The sequence below is a fragment of the Falco naumanni genome, chromosome 1 (genome assembly GCF_017639655.2).
Source record: "Falco naumanni isolate bFalNau1 chromosome 1, bFalNau1.pat, whole genome shotgun sequence".
Classification (NCBI taxonomy): domain Eukaryota; kingdom Metazoa; phylum Chordata; class Aves; order Falconiformes; family Falconidae; genus Falco; species Falco naumanni.
In genome coordinates, this window is record NC_054054.1 from 109,204,977 (window position 1) to 109,225,015 (window position 20,039).

A 20,039-nucleotide genomic window follows, 5' to 3' on the forward strand; every position below is an offset into this window, starting at 1 on the left:
CCCAAGGAGAAAAAAGGGAGAGGTGACAACGGACATGACAGGTGCACCCCTGGAGCCTGCCACGCACACAGGCCTCTCTGACCAGACAAAAACAGGACAAAGCCATCACTGTTGTGGGGTCAGGGCTGCTCAGGCACAGCAGCCTTGCAGCTGTTTCTGCCCTCCTTCCCACAATTTACAGCCATGGGCTGAGACTGTAGCCGCCTCAGTCCCCCTGCTACCGTTACTTCAGCCCCCTCAGCTGCTGTTCCCTCAGCTACCGTTACTTCAGCTACCATCACCTCGGCCACCTCAAGCCTCCTCAGCTGCCTCAAGCCACCTCAGCTATCTCCTCAGCTGCCGTTACCTCAGCGCCGACGCCTCCCTAACGGCCACGCCACGCGCTCGCGCCCCAGACGGCCTCGCGGCTCCGCTCGCCGCGCATGCGCCGCCGGCCGTTGGCGCCTCAGCCCGCGGGCGGGGCGGGGCTTGTCGCGGCCTATCGGCGCGGCCCGCCGGCGCCATGCAGCGCGATGTGGGCAGCCTCCCCTTGGCCCCTGCGCTGCGCGCCAGGCTCATCGCTGCCGGCTTCCAGACGGCGCAGGAGCTGCTGGAGACCGGCCCCTGCGGGCTGAGCAAAGGTATCGGTGGGCGGGACGGGCGGCCCCTCTCCCCGCGGCCCCTCTCCCCACCGCCTACCCCAACCCTCTCCTTTCCGCGCAAGGGCCGTAGCGGCTCGTTTGCGGGGTTTCAGCGGGGTTTCAGCGGGGTTTCGCTTATTTGTGGGGGTGGTGCAGGTGGGACGCCTGGGCCGTGCTGGGGTGCTTAGCTCTGCGCAGCTCCCCGGGGAAATCTCACCGAGACCTGGAGGAATGGGGAAAGTAAATGTTTACTGACCTTCACGTGTGCCAAAGCAAAAAAAACAACGACCACAAACAAATAAAAAAAACAACCCCTAACCGGTTCTGATAAAAGATCCTTCTTACACTGTGATACGTTTAAATCAGATACAGAAAAAGAAGAGTATTCTGTCTCATTCCTCTTCTTTCCCCAGCTGCACATGCTTTGAATAAACTAAACTTGTATGAATTCAGAAAGTTACTTTTTCCAAGAAGCTAAAACAGGGTTTGCACAGCCCTTGTAAGAAGCGTGTTGTAACCCTCCCCCGTGAGGGCGGCGACGAGCTGGCCCGGGCTGCCCGGGGAAGCTGGGGGTGCCCATCCCTGGCAGGGCTCAGGATCAGGCTGGATGGGGCTGGGAGCAGCCTGGGCTGCTGGGAGGTGACACACACACACCCCCCCCATGGCAGGGGGGCTGGAACTACGTGATCTTGAAGGTCCCTTCCAACCCAAACCATTCTATGATTTTCATTAACAGTAGTTTTATTATCTATAATAATAATGTGGGGTGATAGTTTTGCCTTGAAGATAAAAGTGAAGTAGCTGGATCCTGACAGATGTGTGTGTATAAAGATAGGCACACAGATATTTGCAGGTATCTCATCTCTTTTACTAGGTTTGTGTTTTACATCTAGAAATGATGTATAAGGTGCTCAGCCCTGGAATACCCTGAGAATTCAGAGTACCGTCAGTAGAGGTGTCACTCACTAGTCCGCAGTCTGATTTCTTTTACAGGACCTTATTTGCTTCAGGTGAAACTAATGTGATAGCACATGCAGTGCATAATAGGTGAATTGCTCTGCCAGATCTCATCCATGTCTATGAACAGCAGTTCTGATATTTTTATTTGCAGATAGCTTACTGTCACCTGAATTCTAAACACGGGGCATCATTGCTCTGAGTTTGAAAATCACATCATTAGTTCCAGAGATGTTAGCAAGCTGTATAACGATGTGCACGGCTATACAAAAAGGATTAATAGATTTGTGTTACACTGCAGAATGATCAGGTTCTGTCAAACAAGTTTCATTATCTCTTCGTACTTTAAATAAATCACTGTTTATAAAAATAAGGTGGCATTTCATGGTTTTGACTTTTCTAGAAATTGGAATCTCCAAAGAAGAGGCACTGGAAGCATTACAGGTTGTGAGGCAGGAATGTCCCGGAGGTGCAGCTGGGACTGCTGGGGGATCAGGTGCCACCAGAAAGTGCACAGCACTGGAACTTCTGGAAGAAGAGCAAGCCCAGGGCTTCATCATCACCTTTTGTTCAGCACTAGACAATATTCTGGGAGGTGGTGTGCAACTAACAAAAATCACCGAGATCTGTGGAGCACCTGGTGTTGGGAAAACACAGCTATGGTATTTTATTTTTAGAATACTTTTGTGCAAATGAGAAACACTTTTGTTTAATTTAACTATGAAAAGAGTTTATTTTTCTTGTTGTCATGACTGCAATCTCTGGTTCTTCTACAGCATTATAAATATAATCATGATAACAGCTGTACTGCTTCCTGTTCCATATATTCCTCAGCAGAAGTGTTACTTCAGGAGAGAGCTGGGAGGGCAGACCTTTGTGATGTATATATTTATCTTTTTTCTGTTTCCCATGGCAGTATGCAGTTGGCAGTAGATGTACAAATCCCGGAATGCTTTGGGGGTGTAGCTGGAGAAGCTGTGTTCATTGATACTGAAGGAAGTTTTATGGTAGAAAGAGTAGCGGATATTGCAACTGCCTGCGTGCAGCATTGCCAGCTTATTGCTGAAGCTCATCAAGAAGAAGGTACGTTGCTGAGTTGGTTTTTTCTGCCTGGTAGGCTGGGATCTGAGTGAAACAAATGTCTTGTAGGCTTCAGTTTTACAGTTTGAGGGTTTCAGCAGCAGCACTGGCTTAAGGAGTCCTTACTGCCAGCCTCTTATTTCCACCTCTATGTACCATACCCTGAACTGCATCACTATGTGGAGCCATTTGCAGACTGAGCTGATCTACTTTAGGAACAATTCTTTTTCTACGTGATGATTTGTGGGTTTTTTAGATATGGGGTTTTGGCTTTTTCCTCCTTTTTTTTTTCTTTTCTTTTCTATTTTTTAAGCACTTTAATGATCAAATTTACAGCAAAACCCAAACACAACTCTGTCAGCAAAACTGAAGGATAATGTGCTACAACATGGGGACAGGAAGAGCAGCTGGGGAAGGAGAAGAGGAACGGCAGAATTCTTAAGGCAGTGTTGCTACTGAAGCCCTGTATTGTAAAACTAGCTGGAATTGAGATCCTTCAGAAGGTCAATATAGCCAGACTGCATTTAATGAAGAGTTTTATGCTGTAAGTTATCAGTGTTGGAGATACTGACACAACTCTTACGTTACTTTTAGAGCATTTTATGCAGCAGACTTGTATTTGAACTGAGGTAAAGGGACACCATATTAATGAGCTACTGCCTGTACATTAAACAATGGATGATTAATAGTCACCGTTGTCCTCTGGTGATGTCTGGCTTGAAAATGATTTACTGGAAAAGTTATTTTTTCAGAAACAAGTTTTTCATTTTTTGAGCACTCCCTTGGAGGCTCCGGTGTATCTATGTGCAAATGCTGAGATAGCATCTGCTCGCCACCTTCTTGACTTTCATGCCAGATGGAAGGTACGTTTCCCACACTCTTTACCTTGACTGTTTCTGTTTCTGGGGGTTTTGTTGTAGCTATATGTGGAGGCTATAGTCTGGTAGAATGATGAAAGTAGCAATATGTTCATACAGACTTCTGACTCATTTACGCATCTATTTATTTGTTCTCAGATCATCTAAAAGCTTTGGAGATGTTCTCTCTTGAAAGTATCCTTTCTCACATATATTATTTCCGTTGCCGTGACTACATAGAACTGCTTGCACAGGTCTACCTCCTCCCAGACTTTCTTTCAGAGCATTCAAAGGTAAGGGTTATTGCAGACATCAGAAGATACCACTCATCTTCACACTAGAGATTTTCAGGGATGTTCATCTGTTATAGTAAGAGTAACATGAGTAACACCTTGGTACCTCATCAGCTTGGCAATAATATACAGAGTACAAATGTAAAGCTTGCTTGCTTGCTTGTTGGCGTTTTCATTCCCATCCCAGTTACTCTTGAAAGTAATTTGCTTTTGGTACCACTGCTGCCATCATCCTGAATCTCCACTTCGAAGTGAGGATGCTGGATCTGCGTTGCCACATGTTGCATTTCTGTGAGTGCTGAACTATGAGTCGTCACAAAACTGCTTTACAGAAGAGTCTCTGAGCCAGGCGTGTGTGTGATGAGCATGATGCAGGGGGATCAGAGAGGGTTAGTGCCATTTTTTTTGTCCTAGAAGATCACAGAGGACCAGAAGCATCCTGCATCATCTTGGCATCCAGAAAGTGACTCTTCTCCTTCTTTCCAGTACATTTTCTGTTGCTACAAGCAACCAGAGCCTGCAGCTTGACTCTTGGGTGGACTACAGCCAAAAAGTTTCCTAGTACCTAGTGTCTTAGTGAAATGCTATTGTAAGGCATATTTTTACCACCTCCCTTCCAGATTTCTAGATTCTCTCCCGATCAGGATTTGGGAAAGATGACTTGTGCCTCATTCTAATAGAGCACAAATCAACGTTGTTTAGTTAGATTGTCTTTTGCATATAATTTCCATTTTTGGAAGCTGTTATGTTCTTGAACGCGCAGATGGGAGTCTTACTTTTGCTTAGTGTAGTCTGGTATTTCCCTTTCTCTGCCAGGTACTAACGGTGCCCTGTTGTGTTTGCTCTTGTGGAAAGTACATGGCTTCATTAGCACAGTTACGTTGGGCTGCAGTTCTCTGGTACCATCTGTGCTGATTATCTGTGCTTGGCCTGGAGCCCAAAATACTGAAGGTTGCGGGAGAACCATAAGATCTTCTGGTGATTCCTTGGACAGGCTAAAAGTGACTTGACAGATTGCTCATTGCAGTCCAGCTCTCATTAAAATTAGTCTGAACCCTCTGTGCAGACCTGGAATGGAGACTAGAACCACAGGAAACCTCGAGGTTTTAGGGTTTTTTTGAGAGAGACATAGTTGTAGGGAGTGTCATTTGGAACGATGAACTAGTTTGAGATATTGTTAATAATATGCGAAAGACCAATAATATGAAAAAGACTATGCTAGGAAATATTCTTGTCATAATAAACCTAATTCTTTAAGGTCTAGTAGAGACAAACTGACATGGAGAAAGCATGTGTTACCAAACTTTCTCTATATACATTACTTTTGAATACTTTAAGTCTGTTTGGTATTTTATAACAAGTGCAACTGGGGGAAAATAAACTAAGTTGCATCCTACCTGGACGTATTCGTCTGATAAGCAAGTAATATAACTATGTATGCATTCTTTTCTAGCAGAGTCATGTTTATACTGTTAAAATGATTGTTCTTAAAGTCAAAAAATTATGTATGAGGAAGATGTACGGGCTTATAGAACAGAATTTGCAGGAAGAAGGAAAAATGAGAAAACAGAAGAGTATCTTCTTTTAATGCTAACTATTTAATCTTCTTTGTCAAATTAAGGGCTTTTTATTTTTTTCAGTTGGAGGCCCAGGGCCATTTCACAGTGGTGTTTGCTGCAGGCTTGTATGTTCTAGTCACAAAGCTGCTTCCCAGTAATGAGTTAGATCAATAATACAGAAAATTAGTTTTCTTGTGTTGTTTCCAATTTTTTATGTTGTACATTAATGCAAGAACTTGTAGATACCTAGGATTTGAGTGACATCTGAACATGCAGGCACTGTAAGACCATCCATCTCCCTTCTGTATTTCAGACATACCTGGGTCATCAAAATAGCTGCAAGAAATGAAGTTTGAATAAATCAAAATCCAAGACTAATGTTTATATAGTGTCTTGAGGGTGATGAGCCAGCAGCAGCATTGTGCTCTAGCTTCGGCTAATGATTGCTACGAAAGTAATAATTCAGCAAAGCAAACATCTTCAGGCAAGACAGATCCTCGGCTCCATTGTGTAGTGTCTGGAATACCTTTAAGCATCTGTTAAAATCCATGTTTCTAAGATATGAGCCTTAGAATCAGATGAGTTATCGTAGCAGTGACCAGAGACAGCATGTATTCTAATTTTGGTTTGGGTTTATTTTTTGAGGGAGAAGGTGAAATAAATTAGTGTTCATGGAAAGTTAATTGAAGTACAATTCTGATGTTTAACGATTTTTTTCTTTTCTCCAGCTTCTCTTCTGCAAGGCTTTAAGTCTAGCTTTGTTATTTTGTATTCTGTACCAGGTGCTGCAGAGAAGTCAGCTAGCTGTGAGCGAGGTCTGAAACTGGAAACAGTCGGAAGGGCAGCTCTCTGCTGAGTTAACTAATGGGAGAGCTTAGTGCAGCATTTTGTTTAACCTAGTGCAGCTATGATCTGAGCTATTATCTATGCATAATGCAGTATTGCACTTAGCAAGTGCACTAGTGTGTTTGGCGCTTGAGGCTCTTTACCCTGCACTCTTGTGGAGTGCTGATTGTCTCTGAGATATGTGGACCAAAGGTGTTATGCTGTCACACACATCTGAGTATGAAATAAAGATTGTCATCACCTTATATAAAACATTCCAGTGCACTTAAAAAGAGGTCTTGCTGATTTTTGTCATTTGTTTGTAGGATAGTAATGGTAGTTTTTCCTTTTCTTCTGCATTTAGGTCCGACTGGTGGTAGTTGATGGCATTGCATTTCCTTTTCGCCATGACTTTGAGGACCTCTCACTTCGAACAAGGCTTTTGAATGGTCTCGCACAACAGCTGATCATCATAGCAAATGATCATAAGTCAGCGGTAAGTCTGGGGCAGGTTTAAATCACAAAAGGTGCTACTGTGGAATAAATACATTACAAAGAATTAAGCAAATGTGATTTATGATAGCCTGTAAATAGCAAAATAAAACTGCAAGAATGTCCTCTACATTCATGCTTGCCAGTTTGGTTAGTAAATATAGATGAATCACACAGGCAAAACTGTTTAGGTGGAAACTTCCTAGACTTGCCAAAGTAAGTCAAATTTGCATTAAAAGCATCCTTTGGAACTAAATTAAATGGTAGCATATCAATTTGTCATGCTGTTTCACATTGTCTTCTTGAATGATGTGGTTGGACAAGGAATGCTCCTTTGGTGACTTACCTACAAAGCACATGCATTAGAACACATCAGAGTATTTAGCAGTTCCAACATAACTTTCCACTCTTCGTTTAAAAATAAACTATGGTCTTAGCAGAGGAACTGTTCTTAGGGAGGAAAACCACTTTATCAGCTGGTTTGGCTTGCTCCTCTGGCATCCACAGAAACCCATGGCTTCCTTCCTGGGCATTGTTTCTACGTCATTTACGCCAATGTGGAGGCCAGCAGGTCTGGAGCCGCGTAGCCAGCAGATGGCACTCAGAAGCTACATCTGTTCCAGAAGTTGTTTTGGCAGGTCTTTTACAGCACAGAGAGGCATTGTTCAGGAATTAGAGCTTAGACAGGCTCAAAATGGTGCTCGTGCCTGTAACTGTTTCCAGGTGACTTGCAACCTTGTCATCCACGGCTCTTTTGTGCAATTGGCTTTTGTTCCGAACTGCTAAAAATAAGCCTCCCCTTGTGCTTCCTCAGATAGCTGCAGGAGGGGAAAGAGCAGAGCTCTGCATTCCGTCTGGGTTAGGAGATTGTGCTTGCTGCTGAAAGTGTACCCTCTCTGTCACCCTGATGTGAATTATGAAGCTTCTTCCCGCTGATGTGGTACCAAGGGAGACGAATGTTATATGACTGCTTGACTTGCACAACCTCCAGTTTACAGCATGCTTTCACTGGTAAATTGGGTACCCGGTGACCTTGAACAGGAGCAGTTGTCATTGTACAGTCTTTTCTTTCTTTGGTCAAGGGAAACATGTATAACTTATTTCTGTTGAACAAGTGAGTAGTTTTGTACAAACGCTTGCTAAATGAACACTTGCTAAAGAAGTGATCAGTCACAGAGCTTCAGAAATTAGTTAGCTCAGAGTGGCCCTCTTGTTAGTTTTTTATTTAGCTCCATGTAGCTTGCAAGCAGTCTAAATTCAGCGTGCATGCCAGAGATTGCTTGTCGGGCAGCAAAGCTGGGCAGTCTGAATGCTCTAATACGGTAGGAAGTAAGTTCCTTTGGTTTCTAAAGCTGAATGGGTTGGGTTGTGCTAGGACACCCAGAGCAGCTCTTCTCCAGCAGTGAGATGGGGAGCCTATTTTGGGCTGTTATAATCCATATATGATGAGTTACTTCTCTGAAATATGCCATACGTGTCTTGGGGCTTTCAGCTATGTAAATGTTTTGGGGTGCGCCCCGTGTGCTCGGTGGAATTGCTTGCTGTAGCACACTTTTCTGACTATTCAAGCAAGAATCATACAAGTGTGTCAAACAATGAAACCCCCTAGGGTTTAAGATAGGTACAATTTTTTATTTTTCATTTTTATTGAACTTTGCAATTAATATTCCTGGCTCTTTTCTGTCTCACCCACCCCCACTTCTACCAGGGATCTAACCTAGACTGTCTGTGAACCTCCTACAAGTGATTCGTGCTGCAAAAACACTCCCCCGCTCTGTCTGTTCACTTTCATTCTGCTTTGTATTGTACCCACTTGCACATTTTTAGACTACAAGGTGCAGAAACTCTGTTAATCACTAGGCTTATGCATGTTTTGAGCAGCACCACCCAGTTCATTTATGCCAATAACTGAAAGGTATCTCTTTATAGAGGGCTACTGCAAGTCACATGCATCTAAATACAGATCCAAACAGTATTTAGTACAAATACAGTAGAATATACCATTTGTGTAGTTTGCATCCCTTGGGAAGGGAGAAATTTAGGTTTATTTAAATTCTTGAATAAAAGAAACCTCCCTGCCATACAAACTGAGAACCTTGCATAATGTATTTTCTTATTTTCTTTTAGCTATTGAGAAAAGGTGAGGTATCTTTACAGTTTCTTCTCGTTAACATGGAAGCTTCATTACGGTTGGCAAGAGTTTTGCCTGACTAACTGTATTGGTAAAAGCTTTTTGAAAAAAAAAAAACTCTCTTCCTTTATTGTATACCTCTTTTTCTGGAGATTTTCTTGATTGTGTGTTTCCGTTTCCTCTTTTAGGTAGTTTTGACAAACCAAATGACGACAAGGATTGGACAAAGCCAGTCCACATTGGTACCTGCTTTAGGTAGGTGTTTAGCTTGTGAGTTGAAAAATGAGTTAATCTGCAAATACATGACCTCCTTTCTTTTGGCACCATGTACAAAGAAATGAAATAGTTTCCTGAATTTCTGCAGTGTAGCAGAATCCATGGTGAAAATACTAGACCCATCTGGAACTGCTAGCATTGTGGAACTCTACAGGAGTGCTTATCTATGTCAGCCTTGTGATTATAATTAGCAACTATCAAATTTTGTTCTGAACTCAAACATGGTGTGCAGATTAGAATCCTGGTTAGATTTTCGAAAAGGGATTACAGATATTTTTAAATGTCATGATATGTTCGGATTACAGAAACACAGATTGAGAGTGCCGGATTATTTTGTTTTCCTTTTTAAACCAAAATTTTTAATACTAAACTTGATATTAGATCTGTCAGTATTCCTTAAGATGACAGAATCACCCTTTATGGGGAAGCACTAGGTACTAAGAACTCTCTGAGTAACTAGGTTTTTAGATGTGCAGCTAATGTATTGCAGCCTTCCCCTGAGGATCTTGGGCTGTGGAGTTACCTCTATTCCTGCTGTAGCTGTGTCAGCTAAGGAGGCCACTACCTCTGCTGGAGGTCACTGCCGCATCTTACATGCTGGCTGAGCTGTATATGTGATTGTCTCCCAATCCATTTCTGCCAAAAATGAGCCAGGTAAGCTTGAGCTATTTAAATACTAAGTAAACCTTTGATAAATCAAGTAATTTAGACTGAAATTGGCTGGTGAATGATCCTACAAAAAATGCAGGGGTGGACCTGGGAGCAGTAAACTTCTAGCAGGAATGTGGAGATGAACAGGTTAAAGCACTAACTAAAGAACACAGCTTAATGGTTGCACATCTCAAACTATGCTGCAATTTCCTAAATTCCCTGAGAATCATTCACTGCCTCTCCAAAACAGTTTCAATTGTTTATTCTGCCATTACGCTTGAACACCTTCCATTAATTATTTGCAAAGGTGTTTCTTACTGCATAGCTGCAGCTCTCTACCCATTGCTCCCTACAGTTATGGTGTAGAGGGAAGTTCTATATGGGATCCTCAACTACAGTCTGCCCATAGTGAGTTCAAGTATTCTTTACAGGCTGCTCAATTTTGCCCTGTAATGAGCAGAGTACCTCATACAGACTCTTGTGCTGTGGTCACAGGGGAAAATAGAACAGTTCTTCTGAACTAGAGATTCTGACAAATTAAGAAAAAGTTCAGCATTTAAATCTTATTTTGGGTTGTAACTTTGTATTATTTTATGATGCAGTTAAAGGGCGCAAATTCTCTGCCCACATACTCAAGTTTCTGTGAGCTGAGTAATGGTTCCCTTGTTCTGGAGGGGTGGGAGAAGGGGACAGTACAGAGGCAAAGATGGTCTCAGTGTCTGTACAGGCATTGAAACATTTGGTGCAGATGTAAGATAAAAAGAACAAATACAGACCACCTCCTTCAAGAATGTAAAAAATGTGGAATTTTGAGCTGTGTGTGCAGATAAAGACCCAGCTTCCAGTATCTGACCCTTTGTCTCCTTTTTGCCTCCTGTTCTGCGATGTATTATTTTTGGCAGCCTTTCTGGCTACAAACTCAATTAAAGCTAATAGAGTCTGTCTTTTTTCAATAGCCAGTGTTGTTTGGGAGTTGTGTTTATTGAGTCATAGGGAGAGTAAAGAATGTGAAGACATCCAGAGTAGATTTCAGAGCGGTACAAAGCTGTTTTCATTTCGATGTGAATTTATTCCATAGATTTGGTGCAAGTATTGAGCTGGTGGATTACAAGGTGATTTTTATGACCCGCTCTGAAGGGATGCTATTTCAGCAGTTGTAAAAGCTAAAGAACCTCCTGCTTCTCCATGGTTGATTGTAGCCAAAGGAACTATTGAGGGAGGGGTCAGCAGCAAAACCCCAAGTAAAATCAGTCCTAATTTTTCCTCTAAATAGTTTTTTTTTTTTTCCCCCATTGATTGGTAAGCCTTAGAGACAGTCTTTTCTAAGATTTCACAAGAGCATTACTCTCTAAATTTACTGAGCTTCCTAGCAGAAGGGAAGCTCCTAATTGGGGGGAAGCACAGATCATAGAATTATAGAATACTTTGGGTTGGAAGAGACCTTCAAGGTCATCTAGTTCCAACCTCCCTGCCATGGGCAGGGGATGCAGGTACGTATTCCACTAGACCAGGCTGCTCAAAGCCTCATCCAGCCTAGCCTTGAACACTTCCAGGGATGGGGCATCCACAGATTCTCTAGGCAACCTGTTCCAGTGCCTCATCACCCTCACAACAGAGAATGTCTATGTAATATCTAATCTAAATCTACTGTCTTTCAGTTTAAAACCATTATACCTTGACCTATCTTTACATGCCCTTGTAAAAAGTCCCTCTCCAGCTTTTCAGTAAGCCCCTTTAGGTACTGGAAGGTCACTGTAAGGTCTCCCCAGAGCCTTCTTTTTTCCAGGCTGAACAACTGCAACTCACTCAGCCTGTCTTCATAGGAGAGGTGCTCCAGCCCTCTGATCATCTTCGTGACCTCCTCTGAACTCACCCCAACAAGTCCATGTCCTCCTTATGGTAGGGGCCCCAGAACTGGCTGCAGTACTGCAGGGGGGTGTCTACCAAAGCGGACTAGAGAGGGGGAATCACCTCCCTTGACCTGCTGGCCATGCTGCATGGAATGCAGCCCAGGGTATGGTTGGCTTTCTGGGCTGCAAGCGCATTGTCAAGCCAGGTAGAGCTTTTCATCCACCAACACCCCCCAGTCCTCCTCCCAATCCCAACGGGTTGCTCCCAATCCATTCTCTGCCCAGCCTGTATTGATAATGGGGGTTGCCCTGACTCAGGTGCAGGACCTTGCACTTGGCCTTGTTGAACTTCATGAGCTTCGATCAGGCCCATCTCTCAAGCCTATCAGGGTCCCCCTGGATGGCATGCCTTCCCTCCAGTGTGGTGACAATGCACAGCTTGGTATTGTCAGCAAACTTGCTGAGGGTGTGCTTGATCCCACTGTCCATGTCGCCAACAAAGATGTTGAACGGCACTGGTCCCAGTATGGACCCCTGAGGAACACCACTCATCACTGGTCTCCACTTGGACATTGAGTCATTGACCACAGTTCTTTATCCACAATTGGATAAGCCAATTCCTTATCCACTGAGTGGTGGGATGTTGCAAGGTATTACGTCAAAAGCTTTATGAAGGGCACAGCTTTCTTTCCCACTAGTGAGTTAAGCTGGGTGTTCCTAGACATTTCCACTGGATATATTTAGAAAGAAGGTCAAATATTTCTGAGTTAAACTGGCTGTAGATGAATATCTCATTTTACAGTAGCATTTTTCTCTCATACTCAATAAAGTTGGGAACATTCTAGTGTGGAATTTGTACCCATTGTAAAATGTGTTTTGATCTCTGACTTGGAACTGTATCTGATAGCCAAAATCTTTAATCTCAACTTAGATACAGTGGAGCAAGGTCTGGCAAGATGCCTAGAGGATCTAGGTCTTCATTACAGTTGAATCAGGTTTTTTTTTTCTTTTCTGTGCTACAGTGAATACCAGAGCATATGGGGCATGTGGGGCTGGTGAGCTGATGGAGACCAGGGACTGATGCAGAAGTTACAGGGCTGTGGGCAGGTGAATAGGAGAGGCTTGCAGCACTTCACCAAAGTGACTGTTTTAAAATGCAATCCATCTTTGGACTACTGACTGTCTCCTGGGATAAACAGAGGAAAACACCCAATAAAACTTTATAAATTGACTGAGCTTGTGGTCAGGTGTGAACTGAAACAGTAGGACTGTTTCCCATACAATAGGATAACAATCCAAACTTTCCTCTCTCTTTCCACTATGCACCCCCGCCCCTTGCTTTTGGTTATGTTATTTTGCATTTTGCTGTCAGAAGCAGAAGACTGCTTCAGGGGCCCTTAATACTTCAATAATCATTGACTTTCTCTCAAAGCTTTTATCCCATAGGGAGTGATGTTTGCTTGCAATTATGCCTGAGAGACAGAATATCGCAATTTTGAAGTAGAATTTAGACATACTCACTAGACTTCAGTAGTATTTAGAAAAATCTTTTCTTCATGCTGCCCATTTTCAAGATTGTCTAGTACTTGTCCTGTATTAGGTATATATAAAATCTTCCTACAGATATGGAAGTATTGCATCAAACTTCCTATAAACCACACTGTGAATACAGAGGTTATTCCTTATCTCAGTATATTTGGTAAACTATTTGAGAGATCCTTGCACATATGAAAAAGATGTGATTCATTACTGCAAGAAAGGTATATATGTCTTAATCATGGGGATTTTTGGAAGACTGGTCTAATTTCAGTTCAGTTTACTGCTGCTGCTGCTGTTAGAGGAGATAAATAAATGGCCTGTCATTTTGTGTCACTCAGGAGAAAGCTGGGGACATGCTGCTACTGTCCGTTTAATCTTTCACTGGGACAACAGTCAGAGGTAAGTGAGAATGTCGCCCAGTAAGGTACATGACAAGTGTGACATCTGAGAATCTTTTCCAGGCTGGCCCTACCTAGTGGCCAGGCAGGGATTTGAATTTGACTTCTGGCCTTGGTCTGGCATGTTCTAGGCTACCGTGGCTCAAAGAGAGCCTTCCACTTCAGCTGAAGACATTCTGGGCTGAACTGTCATGCTCCTCCTCCTCACCATGGTCAGCTTGCTGCAGTGCTGTACTCTTTCTGACAAGATGCCATGGCTCATCAAAATATAACATCCTAATGGCAGTTGCTCAGACACAAGAATTTAGGATCTGGTGGCTAAGCAGATATTTTTTTTTTTTGCTATTTGCATTTTGTAAGCCGGGAGCAGAATTTCTTAGCTTTAGCCTTTTAAGCCCCAGTCATTACAAAGCCAAAGGTGCCAAAGAGGCTTTCCACCTAGATGGTGATTCTCAAGTGGATGGACAGACTGTAGGCCTACTGACCCCTGAGCCTCCGTGGGCTGCCATTGGACCTTGTTGCTTTTGAATGTAGCAGGATGGTTCTGCAAAACCGGACAGCTATGCACATAGCAAGTTACAGTGACCTGCAGAGATGCAGAATTCTGCATTTACTCCCAATGCAGAGCCGGCCCATGGAGGATGATTTTAGAAGCCCAAAAGAATGAAGACAACCCTTCTAGAAACAGTAAGAAATTCTGTTGCAATGACATCTTTTCTGGGTTTTGGTTCTTTTTTCCCCTCTTCACTATATTGCAAGCTCACTTCTTTTTCCTGATCAGTATAATTTGTCTTGTATGTAGTATCTCAATGCAGCAACTCCAGATTAAGAAGCTGTGCTTTAGTTCCCTAATCTTCTGCAAACAGTGAACAAAAATGCTACTGGAATGTTGTTGTGCATAGTTTTCCTTGTTAAACTTGAAAGAGAAATGTGGTGACACTTTCTCGTGGAGTTTTGTTTTTAAAATTCTAAGTTTGAAGGCAATGCAGAATGATTACAGCAGGCTGTTTAATTTGGAATTAAATTAACATCACTGATTAGTTAACAGCCTTTATAAGATAGAAGTTGCATCAACATAATGATTGCAGAGTGAACAAAAGTTAATTTTATATATCAGAAGAGCTTTTTTCTTATGCAACACAGCTAGGAAGGTTGTAAATACAGATTCCAGAAAGCAAGCCAAAGATAGACAAATATGTTTTATTTACTGTTCTAAATGTGCAGCTAATATGGAGTGGGGCCTGCAGAAACAGCAATTCCAATTCCAACGGCCTATCTGTAAAAAACAGAAATAGCTAGGTTCCGTTGCATTTTTACACAAACTACCTGTAGCTGGTGATCCATCATGGTTTTGTTCTTGTTTTTATATTAGTTTTATTGAGGCACAAAGGTGACCATTTGAGAATCCATTTGCCTTTTTTTTTTTTTTTTTTTAATTGTGCTTTGACCAAATATGATACCTGTCTCTTTCTTTCTCTCTACTACTGAAAATGTCAGAGCTTAATTACAAGGGTTCTCATTGCTGTAAGGAAAGATCCTGTTGAGTCAGAGGCATGCAGCAGAGCTCCAGCTAAGCACTTGTAAAAGCATGGCTTCTGCAGCTTCAGATTTAGGCTTTTTTGTCAAGTATAACCCACCACTTAAATGTTCTGAGGAATTCCCTGTGTAGCTAATATGAAGTGGCAGTGTTCCTCAAGCTGTAATTACGTGCTCTCTAATAGAATGGCACCTCAGAGAGGTGAAAAAAACCCACCCAAAATAATTAATGGGACCTTTGGCAGGGCGTCTTGATACAGAGAGTAGAACATTTTCTATATCGGCTTTACATAAATGTAAGTTTTGGGGAGGTGGCCATGGTGCACGCTAGCAGCCCTGGGACTAATTGAAAAAAAACTTGCTTTTGAGCTGCTTGGCAATGTTCTGTCTATATTATGCAAGCATCTATTGGGCTAGGTGCTGTATAAGCACAAATCAAGATGTATCACGTAGAGTCTAAATGCACAAAATCAAGGAAATGTTAGAGGAGAAATACAAGGGAAACTGTTTTCTCAAGGTTATGCTGTATGTCAGTGGCAAGGTTGGGCTTAGAAATAGAACATCTTATTCTCATTCTCCATTCACTAGGTTATATTGACAGGCTTGTGAAATCTCTAGAAAAAACCTCCCTAGAAGTATTTGAATTCTTGAGGGTATCTTCCAGCTTTGAGAGGTCAATGAACAAATGATTGCTTAAGGGAGTAGGAAAGAGTTATGCTCAAAACCTTTTTTGTTTGCATTTTAAGAAAGTGGTGTTTGGAATTAATTCATAGTGAATATTGTTCCAAAAATGTGATCAAATACTGTGATGAAACAAGGTTAATGAATCAGTCACTCTTTTTAGTAGGTCTGCGTTGTATTTAAGCTAACAGGTCATGTAAGGATGGAAATTGAGCATCCACAGTTTAAATGACCTATATGAAAACACTTACATAAAAATTCCGCTGGTCACCTACCCCCTGATTGTGGGAAAACTTGGGTCTGGTCATTTGTTTACCTAGAATGGTTTTTTTAATTGTATTCACTAATCATAATTATCTGGTTTTTGTTTAACCAGGTTGGCAACGTTATACAAATCACCGAGTCAGAAGGAGTCAACCATACCATATCACATTACAGTTAGTATTTCTTTTGGGATGGAGGTACAGAGATGGGAGCAAATTGTTAGCTGTAAAGAAATTTTCAGACACAGAGACAAATCTGAGAATGATGTTTGCTTTCTTAGTGCTGCCTTTCACTTGCCTTCTGGAGGTAACTGGTAAACTGGGATGTCTCCAGGTTCATGAATATTTGGCATGAATATTTTCTCTTCAGAAAAATGACCCAGCATTTTAGTCCTGATAGAATTAAAACATTTTGATTTCCAGATCAAATTTACAGGCAGCTGTCCCCATGTGTTCTTGTGCTAGTACGACTTATTTTATCTGCCCTTGACATTAACTTTTGGCCCAAGTGCAATTACAGAGAACAATGGTGCATCTCTGAGTCTTCATTTTGAGAGACTTGAATAAGCCAAGCTGTTTCTCCCTTGTCAGGTATGTTATTGTTTCCTTAGTGGCTCTTCTCTGCATCTGCTCCAGTTGAATTTATCTTCTTAGGACAAGGATGACCAGAATCGTACATGGTATTCCAGAGTTCTCACCAGTGCTTTGTACCAGACATATTTCATAAAACCTAGGCTGTATTTATCTCTTAGCTCCCATCCTACTGGTGACCCTATATATATACAGATTTTTCTCTTCTGTTACTGTCATATGAAGAGCTTCCAGTTAAATCCTCTGATTATTTTCTTTTGTGGAGTGCTTAGATACATATTAATGAGAAAACATACTGTCTAAGCTGTATTTAGGTTTAAAAAAACCTCACCACTCCACTCTTACATCTTCAAATGTCAGATACATAGGTACCTGCCATAGCTATTTGCTATGTGTCCTCATGGAAACATGTTGCCATAGCATTTCCTGCAGATTTTAATGCTGCTATAAGATGAGATCTTCAAACTATTGAACAGATAATTTTTTTACTCCTGAGTGTATTCACCTGGACAGAAGAAATACTGTGCACACACACACAACGCACACACATATATTTTCTTAGTTCTGTAAAGACTGGAAGGATAAGTGAGGTTATATTCCAAGGTTGTTTGGATCATGTGATGTGAGTGTGCAGCCCTTTTCTCTCCAGCTGACAAACAGATGGATTTTATCTTGCCTTTTCCTTTCAGTTTTATATGCATTATAAAACAGCTATGCTGTCTTCTGTGTGAATGCACACAATCTTGAAATACAGTTGTAAGTGTATCCTAATCAAAGATTAGTTAGAATTTAAGATTATCCCTGCGTTTTCCCTTAATCCTGTTGAGCTGCTTCAGCAGATGGTTTCTGTAAGTAAAAAATGTATTATCCCTGTTTTTTTTCATGAAATTCAGGTCTGATGGTAACAGTCTGCTGTTATCATTTCTCATTCCAATCTCTGTAGTTAAACTGGAAGATGTAAATACATGTTCAACGTTTCCAAATCTAATCTAGCACATTTATGTATAACCAGCATTAAAAAAAAGATAGTTAAAAAAATAATAAATTCCTCAAGCCTAGATCCTCAAAGATGTTTAGATTTACACAAATTAGATACTTTGGTACCATTGACAAACTGGCTGTTCAGTGCCTGTAAGCTGATGGAGAAGCGTGTAACAGTGACCAAGCTCAAGTTCTTTTTTCATCTGTGTCCTTTCCAGCATACTGGCAAATTGATCGCCACTGAGCAAGTGTGGAAGTTGTGGAACATTTATCAAATGAAGTAGAGTTTCTTTCACAGGTTGATAAGGATTCATTCTTAAATGCAGAGTATAGAAATGTAAATTGATTTATGCACAAGGGAGTAAGTAGATCATCTGATTCACCTAAATTTCCCCAGTAATGTGACCTGATTATTAGGACGTGAAAGACTGAAACCCAGGACCTGTATTCTGAGCAGGAATTGTCAGTGTTTCCCTGAACTGTGGAGGGTCTGCTAGACTAGTAATGAGAATACCACTCAAGTAATAAAGCCATCTACCTTTGTCAGTCTTGATGCAGTCTGTAGATGCCAAAAGTTAAAGAACAATTCAAAAGGACCAAGGACTATTTGAGCTTTGTAGGTCCTTGGTTACATTAGACATGTGCTCATCATCTAAAAACCACTGATAAGCTTCACAAATACACACAAATGTCTTGTAATTTTGAGGCGCTGTGCCCAGAAGGTACATGCCTTTAAATACAAAACATCCATACTAAGCAGCCTGCTTTATCATGTTCTGGCCTTTATAACCATTGGAATGCTTTCACTGGGAATCTAGCATGCTGGATTAAGTGGATTCTTGGCTACAGCTCCACCTTTGTGCCTAAGGGAAATGGCAGAGATTAGACGCAAGCAGCAGTGAAACATTAAACTTGAAGATTCCCCATTACGCTATTTAGAATAACACTTGAGTTGCTTATAATAGCAGAGGGACTGCACAAATTCTGCCCTTGTGGCACCTCTTGCTGTTTGTTCCTTTAAAAACATAGCAGGCTGTGCATTTAGAAATAGAAATACAGGGATGGGAGTCTTAAGCAAAACATTTTGATTAGGTTTTGTTTTGTTTTGGATTGATCTCTGTGTGAGGGACAGTGGCATTTTAGAAAAGTCATGTCTGATAGTAACTCCACCTGCTTTTTCACACTGCACCAACCTAAAATGTCAGCTTTCCTGAAATGCTCTCATCCCCACATTGTCTCTACCTGAGCATTCAGGATCCCCAAAGCAATTTATTTTCTGATTAACCCCTTTCCATCTCTCAAGTCTGCACTGCAGTGAGAGTCTTCATTGAGCTGTCAGCAGTGCTCCCTGCACAGCACTTGTCTGGAGATGGGAAGACAGTTGCAGGCTTCATATAACATCTCAGTATTGCCATCTGCACTGATGACATGTTTAACTAACTGATTTTCCAGATCTTTCGTCCTTTAAAATCTTTTAAAATCATTAAATTGTGAGCTACAGTAACAGAAAATACGAATGGTACTAAGCCAAATACATCACTTAATGCTGCTACTCAGGAGAGAGCTTACAGTTTCCACTTCTACATTTAGTTTTTGGCAGTTAAAGGTTCTCATCCCATTGTGTCCCATAAATTACTATGCTGGGACAGTCTTTGCAGTCTAGAGACTGATGCAGATATGCTGTTCTCTTACAATGTCTCATTGAACAAAAATATCCTAGGTTTTAGAAATTCAGTTTGTTTCTGAAAATGACTGAGGCAATTAATCCAGTCATCTCCTTGCTTCTGCGGGAGCTTGAATAAGGGCTGAAGGATTTGGCTTTTAATTTATTTAAACAGGCAACATAAGTTAATTTACAGAGAAGCAGTGCTTCATAGCCATAGGGGTTATTAGTGGTAAAATGAAAAAGATGGCCTTGTTGGTGAATCTAAAATATCTCCAAAAAATAAAACAAGGAGACACGTTTATTAGTTGGCATGTGTGTTGAAAAGCTTGCAGTTCTGAGCTTAGCCTGGTCTATAAACGTTCTGTGTCTGCTCGTCTAAAATAAATGACAGCATCATACCTTATTCTGATCTTCTGGGAACTAGTTACTCATGCTTTATATCCACAGAAGAGTTACCACATGATTTTGCTTGTATCTTACAGTCTCATGGCTTCCGAGATGTGCAGCCTCCAGCTGTCACTCAGAATGTAGAACGTACTGAAATGAACCCTCGCAAACGGCCACGGAGAGAAGAGGAAATGTAATAGTGATTCAAAAGTTGAATGTTAAAAAACGTGTGCAGCAGGAGACCGATTGCATAGTGAACATGCAACCAAAAGTAGCCTGAGGGACTCAAATTCCTGCTCTGGACTTTATTTTAACATTAAAACTGCAATATGCAAATTTGTGTGGCAGGAAATTCCTTTGTGTATGGCATGATTTTACTTTTATAATAAATCTATGTTTTCTATAA

The 20,039-nt window shown here is 41.6% G+C and overlaps 1 protein-coding gene across 3 annotated transcripts; it reads left to right on the top strand.

Annotated features, from left to right (window-relative positions):
• Positions 1 to 467: 467 nt before the first annotated feature.
• RAD51C (RAD51 paralog C) lies at positions 468 to 20,039 on the top strand. 3 transcript variants are annotated; one of them, XM_040618010.1, is made up of 9 exons: positions 468 to 620; positions 1,981 to 2,239; positions 2,494 to 2,660; positions 3,674 to 3,807; positions 6,556 to 6,687; positions 9,003 to 9,069; positions 13,469 to 13,529; positions 16,122 to 16,182; positions 19,729 to 20,039. In XM_040618010.1, the coding sequence occupies exons 1-9, from the start codon at positions 503 to 505 to the stop codon at positions 19,828 to 19,830; spliced, it is 1,101 nt and encodes a 366-aa protein (XP_040473944.1). In that variant the 5' UTR covers positions 468 to 502; the 3' UTR covers positions 19,831 to 20,039. The 3 variants fall into 3 exon arrangements, with proteins under 3 accessions (XP_040473944.1, XP_040473954.1, XP_040473934.1); XM_040618020.1 differs by lacking the exon at positions 16,122 to 16,182; XM_040618000.1 differs by lacking the exons at positions 16,122 to 16,182; positions 19,729 to 20,039 and adding an exon at positions 14,154 to 16,115.

Excerpts from the sequence above, each read along its gene's own strand:
- RAD51C (XM_040618000.1), top strand. The coding sequence starts at position 503 with ATGCAGCGCGATGTGGGCAGCCTCCCCTTGGCCCCTGCGCTGCGCGCC. Across the intron at positions 9,070-13,468 it reads CACATTGGTACCTGCTTTAG|GAGAAAGCTGGGGACATGCT; the intron begins GTAGGTGTTTAG and ends TGTGTCACTCAG. Across the intron at positions 13,530-14,153 it reads CACTGGGACAACAGTCAGAG|AGCCGGCCCATGGAGGATGA; the intron begins GTAAGTGAGAAT and ends CTCCCAATGCAG.